At 34.7% G+C, this 7,500-nt stretch overlaps 1 protein-coding gene across 1 annotated transcript in view; it reads left to right on the plus strand.

Annotated features, from left to right (window-relative positions):
- LOC143032252 (CD109 antigen-like) overlaps positions 1 to 7,500 on the plus strand; it is a 400,363-nt gene that overhangs the window by 286,770 nt on the left and 106,093 nt on the right. Inside the window, exons 3-4 of the mRNA XM_076196723.1 lie at positions 2,243 to 2,411; positions 4,918 to 5,030. Of these exons, the coding sequence (XP_076052838.1) occupies positions 2,243 to 2,411; positions 4,918 to 5,030 (282 nt within the window). The remainder of the gene's footprint in view (positions 1 to 2,242; positions 2,412 to 4,917; positions 5,031 to 7,500) is intronic.

The following is a 7,500-nucleotide window of genomic DNA, read 5'->3' on the forward strand; positions in this document are numbered from 1 at the left end:
CGGAGGGGTTCTTTAACATCAGTTCTCGATCTTGAAAAAATTCCTGTCACCGAGACAGAACGAGGTCCCTAAAACTTAGGCTAGAGAGGGGTTCTTCAGGGACAGCTCCTAAAAGTCATAAAAGTCATGACCTGAGCTACTAGAGGGCTCCTGGTTCTCGGTGGGACCGGGATAGGTTCCTGGAGAGTCTGGTCTCGAGTTTGAAAGGCGATCATTCGTAAGCGGTGCTGGTTGTCAATAGAGGGACGACCTCACTGCAAGGCGGAGTCTCGAATCACCCACCTCCCTTCCTTCCTCCCTTCCTCTCCCCCCGTCTCTCTCTCTCTCTCTCTCTCTCTCTCTTCTCTTCTCTCTCTCCACCTCCCACCTTCCCTCCAACCATCCTTAATTCCATCCTCCTTCCTCTCTGTCCTATCTCTCTCCTCTTTCCCCCTCTCCCTCTCTCTTCCTTTCTATCTGAAGAGGACCACAGATAGTAGTCGAAATATATAGAATTTCTGTCCATCTTATCTCATTCTCCGACAGTGGGTCAATAAGTCTTATATATATATATATATATATATATATATATATATATATATATATATTTATATATATATATTTATATATATATCACTGATGAACAATTTAGTAGCACATTTGTAAATCAAAACTAAAATCACAGTCGAAGTTGAAGAAAAATTGGAGACGGTGAATCTGTATATTTCGACTGTAAGCTACAGTACCTTTCTGTAGATTACTGAAGAGGACTGTCGATTCCAGTCGAAATATATAGACTCACCGTTTCCAGTTTTTTCTTCTGTCCCGATTGTGGTTTTAGTTTATATATATATATATATATATATATATATATATATATATATATATATATATGTATATATAATTAATATATATATATAATGTATATATATTATATATATATTTGATTAATATATATATATATATGTATATATATATATATATATATATATATATATATATATACACACACACATGAGAGAAATTCGCTAGTGACAGCGACATTAATATGATAATTTTTATGACAGTCGCATGTAGGATTCGAACCCACTGCTTTCGGCCACCCGTAAGATTACCTTCGCAGAGCTTTTACCCACTCCACTTATAGTCTCTGTGGTGGAGTGGGTAAAGGCTCTGTAGAAGTAATCTTACGGATGGACGAAAGCAGTGGGTTCGAATCCTACATGCGACTGTCATAAAAATCATCATATACAAATACATTAAAATTATCATATACATATACATGCATAAATACAGATTCCTTAAATGAAGGATCAACCAAGTTGTTAAAATAAACTCAAGAAACACAGGCCCAAATTGTAACTTTATTTTATATATATATATATATATATATATATATATATATATATATATATATATATAAGTTTTTATATATATATATAAATATATATATATAAATATATATAAATATATATATATATATATTTTTTTTTTTTTTTTTTTACCCTCCTTATAAGGGTAAAACAATTTCAGTACATATCGTTCAACTTTATAGAATATAATAGTTTGTCAATGAAAAAAAATTGTGAAGTATGTGTAAGGTCTCTCATTGGACGAGCCGTGTTTGACGTAGGCCCTGCGTCATATAAGGCCCTTTACTTCATAAAGACTCCCTGGTCGACTGTTCGTAATTAATTCCCCAGATTCCAAAATCAACAAACTAACACAACACCTACACTCTCTCTCTCTCTCTCTCTCTCTCTCTCTCTCTCTCTCTCTCTCTCTCTCTCTCTCTCTCTCTCTCTCTTAGGGTGAGGGAGGAAGGTTCAAACTAGCACAACACCTACACCTCTCTCTCTCTCTCTCTCTCTCTCTCTCTCTCTCTCTCTCTCTCTCTCTCTCTCTCTCTCTCTCTCTCTCTCTCTCTCTCTCTCTCTTTCGAGGGAGAGGGACGAGGGTTCAAACTCCGATAGAGTGTGGCAGTTTCTGATGGAGATGTCCTTCCTCGTTACTGTCCTGGAAACCGTAATGCAGAACGACTGTTTTTTTTTTTTAAGGGTGGGGTCCATATGATGGTGTCGCAAACCAGGATTCTTCACCTTTTTCGTTATGTTGACAGACACAACAAATTTATATAGTTTTCGTTTCCAGCCGACCCGAGACAATTCTCTTCAGTATGCTGAAATCCACTGAAGTTCACTCTTACTACACTTGAACATGGCCATCTTTCTAACCGGGGTTTTCTTCTCGTCTTCCCTCGCAGGTTCCACCGGGGAGCACTCACGGACAGTACCGCTTACGACTCGAAGGCAACGAAATCGGATGGCTGACGGGGTCGTCCTTCACCAACGAAACTGATCTTACTTTCAGCCCTGAAGGCGCCACCGTTCTAGTCCAGACAGACAAACCGCTCTACCGACAAGGCGATGTGGGTGAGTACTTTTCATGCTTTACTCTTTGTTAATGCATTTAGCTGTTTACTTATTTATGTGTTTGCTTGTTTATCTATTTATTTAGTTTTGCCCTTATTCGTTTATTCATTTGTTTTTGTTTATTAATTTATTAATTTATTCATATTTGTTGATTTATTTCTGTATTTATTCATTAGTAAATTAATTTAATTACTAATTTTTTTTTTTTATAATTACCAGCCATTGATTTTAAAAATTAAATGTGAGATCTACACCTCTCCTCTTCGCTCAAATTTGTTAGTATTTCTTGTTAATGATTTATCTAAACGCTCGTAGGGTTTTCGAAAAACGGGAGAAAATGTAAGTCACATCATTGCATCTCACTAAATTAGGGACATTGATTTCAAGCGGCGAAGTAGGACCAACATTTCGTCTGTTCCGTTGGTGGTAGGTCAGCGTCTCCATATACGCTATATCCGTTGTAGTATGTGATATACCAGCGTCACAGGGCCGACCAACACAATAAAATATGGATATATTATACCACACATTCTAGACATTGTCCAAATTCTACATATAAATGCAATATAATTAACGAGAAGCATTTTTTTCCTTTTGATGAATGACATGTATATTGCATGGAAAAATTTTAATTACGTTGCAGGAAAAATAGCATTTGCATAAGCTGGTTCAAGACTTGTGTTCGTGGAGGTGTTTTCAGGGGAAAGAGGATTAGCAGTGTTGTGAGTGGACGCCGTTTGGTAAAAATGAGGATTTGGTGTATGTCTGAAGAATATAGGGTGGTGAATGTTGAGTAGGATAGTGGATGAGTATGTAAGGTGACTGAATCGCTGTCTGGTCAACGTACATGTACTGTATACATGAATATATATATATATATATATATATATATATATATATATGTATACATATATATATATATATATACATATAGATGTGTGTGTGTGCGTGCGTGTATGTATTTATGTATGCATGTACGTATATACTGTATGTATATGTATGAATGTGTGTGCCAATGTGCATATAAGTATGTATGTATGCATATCTGTGTGTATATATATGTATACATGTATAAATTTGCGTGTATGTATAAGTATGTGTAGGCGTATCTATGTATGTATCTGTGTATATATGTATGTTTCTATATACAGTATATATATTCGTACTAGAATGTATATACATGCATGTGTGTATGTGCGTGTATACATATGTATGTATGTATTTATGTGTGTGTATGTGTATATGTATATATATATATGTGTGTGTGTGTGTATATATGTATATATGTATGAATGCATGTATGTATGTGTATATATGTGTGTATGTATATGTACATTTTGATATTATTTGTAATAATGAACTTTGCTTTCCGAATCACTTCCCGTTATATAGTGAGAATATGAACACTTGAGTAATTAACGATACATATTTAAACAGCATTGTCCGAGAAAAAAATGTTGCAAAAGATGTGTTTTCTAACCGGTCGAGCCCAGAACATGTAGTGAAAAACTGCCCTTTGTAACACAACCATTAGATTAAGATTTCCAGTCTTCCTGATAAGTCATACGACAACGACGCGAAAACATACCTGTTTTGTCGATCAAATATAATTTCCCAAGCAAAACCCTGTGGAGGAGATACCAAATATTTCATTCATAAGTATTTTATCTGGAATTTCCCTAAAATAGCGCTTTTGAAATAGGCATTCCTCGTTTGGTGTACGGTTAGGAAAACAAATTGCTCGACACTTTGCTCACATATTGAAAGGATTTTTAATTCGCGTTTGACATGAAAAGGCGTCGACAAGTGATAGTCTTCGTAACAGAAGTAAGCAGGAGATTTCGTTCGTCAGTGACGAATTCCTAGACAGTTTTCTACATCTTCGTTTTTTGGAATATGTCGATTAACTGGTATACTCGACTGTGTAATCATGTACGTATGTCGTGGCTGACCCAAAATGTTAAATACAGATATAATTATTTGTTTTGTTTCTGAGTATATAATATTCTGTGCATTATCATTTTTTCTATATTTATTTATTTATCTGTTTCATATATTTATTTATCTATATTATTTTTCTATATGGGATTAGGTTTCATTGTATAGATTTTGTATCGGAAAAGAACAGTCGACTTTATTCATCGTAAAGCCAGGTTCAGCGACAAAACTGACTCGACCTAAACGTCATCTGTCCAATAATTATTTATTATTATTATTATTGTTATTATTATCATAATTTATTATTATTATTATTATTATTATCATTATTATTATTATTATTATTATTATTATTATTATTATTATCATAATTTATTATTATTATTATTATTATTATCATTATTATTATTTGTTCGTTTATTTGTTTTATTCTGTTTTTTTAACATTCTGGTATATCTATAATATGGTATAACGCGTTCTTTTCCTTTCCTATCCTGATGTCAACGCCTGCATAAGATCGCGGAAGTTTCCGTTCTTCTCTTCACTATTTTCTTCTTTTATTTTTCAGTTCGATTCCGAGTCGTGGCCCTGGACACAGCGGTCAAGATGGTGGACAACGCTGTCGATGTTTTCATTCTGAACCCGCGGGGCGTCCTTGTCCGTCGTTGGCTTTCTCGACAGGTGAGGCACCGCTGTAACGATGGCATAGAATATTCCTTGTGTGTTGTACATACGTATTTGTAATATTGTTTATTTATTATTGTATATTTAATGTATCATCGTGAGAACTAAGTGTTCATATTAAGCGTGTACGTTTTTTCCGTGGAGTGGCTTTGGCGTCAGAGTCCATCTTGATTTCGCTTAAGAAGCGACTGTATGCTTGTTTCTGTAGTGCTTTATCACATTGTGACTAATACAGTAATTTGCGTTGTTGATATAGTTTCATTGGCCACCACGTACAACCAAATCGGGTAAAATGAGTGTAAGAGAACTGGTTTGACATGGAATGCAAGAGTGAAGAGTGTATAAATCAGGTGAAGTTTGGGCAGCTCAGTCAAGCACATAGATGCAAAAAAACGGTTTCTTTAACTCCGATGACAAGATGTCTTGTCATTTGGTCAAATAAAACAAAAAATCATAAAACACCAAAATGTTTGATCAAACACCAGAAAAATATGACGTCAATCCTCGCTGGTGTTTGATCAAACATTTTGGTGTTTTATGATTTTTTGTTTTATTTGACCAAATGACAAGACATCTTGTCATCGGAGTTGAATGGGTTAATAGCAGGCTTTGTATACAAAAAATGTTTTTTATGAGTTTTGTTTTTTTAATCTCGTCCAAATTTGTTCAGATATTAAATATTTAGTATATAAAAACAGGTGCAAGTATGTTATTCATCCCTCCACATATGTGCATCTATCTTATTCAAAGAGGTATTAGACAGAGTATAAAAATAAACAAGTAATTGACCATTTTAATCACTGTCAGATGCTGCAAGCCTGCAACAAGTGTAGATACTGTATATGGGCCAGTATGGCTATTGGCTGGCTACCTTACAAAATTTACCTTTTATCTTAGCATATTCTTCAAAGATTAAACACTCCAATTTCCCATAGTGACCCTGGACGTTGCCTAAACACAGATCCGCCACTTGGACAGTGGAAAAGTGGTTAACATAGTAATGGGGGGAAACTGTTGTACTCCCCGCCACCCATCAAGGCTCAGAGCTTACTTTCTACCTGACTTTTTGCTCACTATTCCTTAACTTTAACCTACAACCATACATAACATAATTGGATCACAAGCCCTCTGCTGTATAGATAAATGAAAACAATTGATTTAATAATAGGGTTATAACATAACCTATAAGTATACGAGTTAGTTTTGGTTAGTTTGTCACTGCACTCAACACCACTCACAGCTTGTTGATGGTTGTTAGTTTACCATAGACCACTACGTGAACGGATTCCTGCGTTCTCTCTCTCTCCTCTGCAACGTATATTAATAGTATTACTTGTCAAATAAGAGTGATAGATGTATGTCATTAGTAAGTCAAGAAAAATGTGTCGTCTGCTACACCATTTTGAGTATTTCGCTGTTAGTCACATTTTTAAGGTAGTTACTATTTAGCAAAAAAAAAAAAAAGAATGTAAATGAACAGACACGAAAATGTAATAAAAACAATACTGGGGGGGTGAGTTACTATTATTGTCCGAAATATTTTTAAAACTGTGCCAAAACTAAGTGGGGCAATTGTACATTACAATAAATAAAACACATCAAAACAGGAAACCACAGAAAATGGAAGTGCCCTAACACCATATAAAACCTTAAGTGAGGGGTATACTGATTTATTTGATATTCTAACATAGAAAAATTATTGTAATATAGTTTTCCTTGCTGAGTTATTTTAAAACGAAAATATCCTTTTTTTTTTTTTTTAATTAGTTGCATCTCAAGGACTTATACATGATTGTAGGTTAAAATTAAGGGATAGCGAGCAAAAAGTCAGGTAGAAAGTAAGCTTTGAGCCTTGATGGGTGGCGGGGAGTACAACAGTTTCCCCCCATTACTATGTTAACCACTTTTCCACTGTCCAAGTGGCGGATCTGTGTTTAGGCAACGTCCAGGGTCACTATGGGAAATTGGAGTGTTTAATCTTTGAAGAATATGCTAAGATAAAAGGTAAATTTCGTAAGGTAGCCAGCCAATAGCCATACTGGCCCATATACAGTATCTACACTTGTTGCAGGCTTGCAGCATCTGACAGTGACTTTATATGGTCAATTACTTGTTTATTTTTATATTCTGTCTAATGCCTCTTTGAATAAGATAGATGCACATATGTGGAGGGATGAATAACATACTTGCACCTGTTTTTATATACTAAATATTTAATATCTGAACAAATTTGGACGAGATAAAAAAAAACATAAAAACTTTTCTTTATAAAAAAAAACCGCGAATTAAAAAAAAAACTTTTTTTTTGCATCTATAGTGTGGATGCGAGCGCGTTATTTGTGTGTGCATGTGTCGCATGTTCTCTAACACATTTCAAGTCTTAGTAAATTTGGCCCTGCGTTTTTATGTCATGCAAAATTGTATAATTTAGATTTTGCCGGATTTTTAATAATCTTGGAAATAGGGC

Source organism: Oratosquilla oratoria, chromosome 13 (assembly GCF_046742065.1).
Source record: "Oratosquilla oratoria isolate Oo_2021 chromosome 13, ASM4674206v1, whole genome shotgun sequence".
In the NCBI taxonomy this organism is placed as follows: domain Eukaryota; kingdom Metazoa; phylum Arthropoda; class Malacostraca; order Stomatopoda; family Squillidae; genus Oratosquilla; species Oratosquilla oratoria.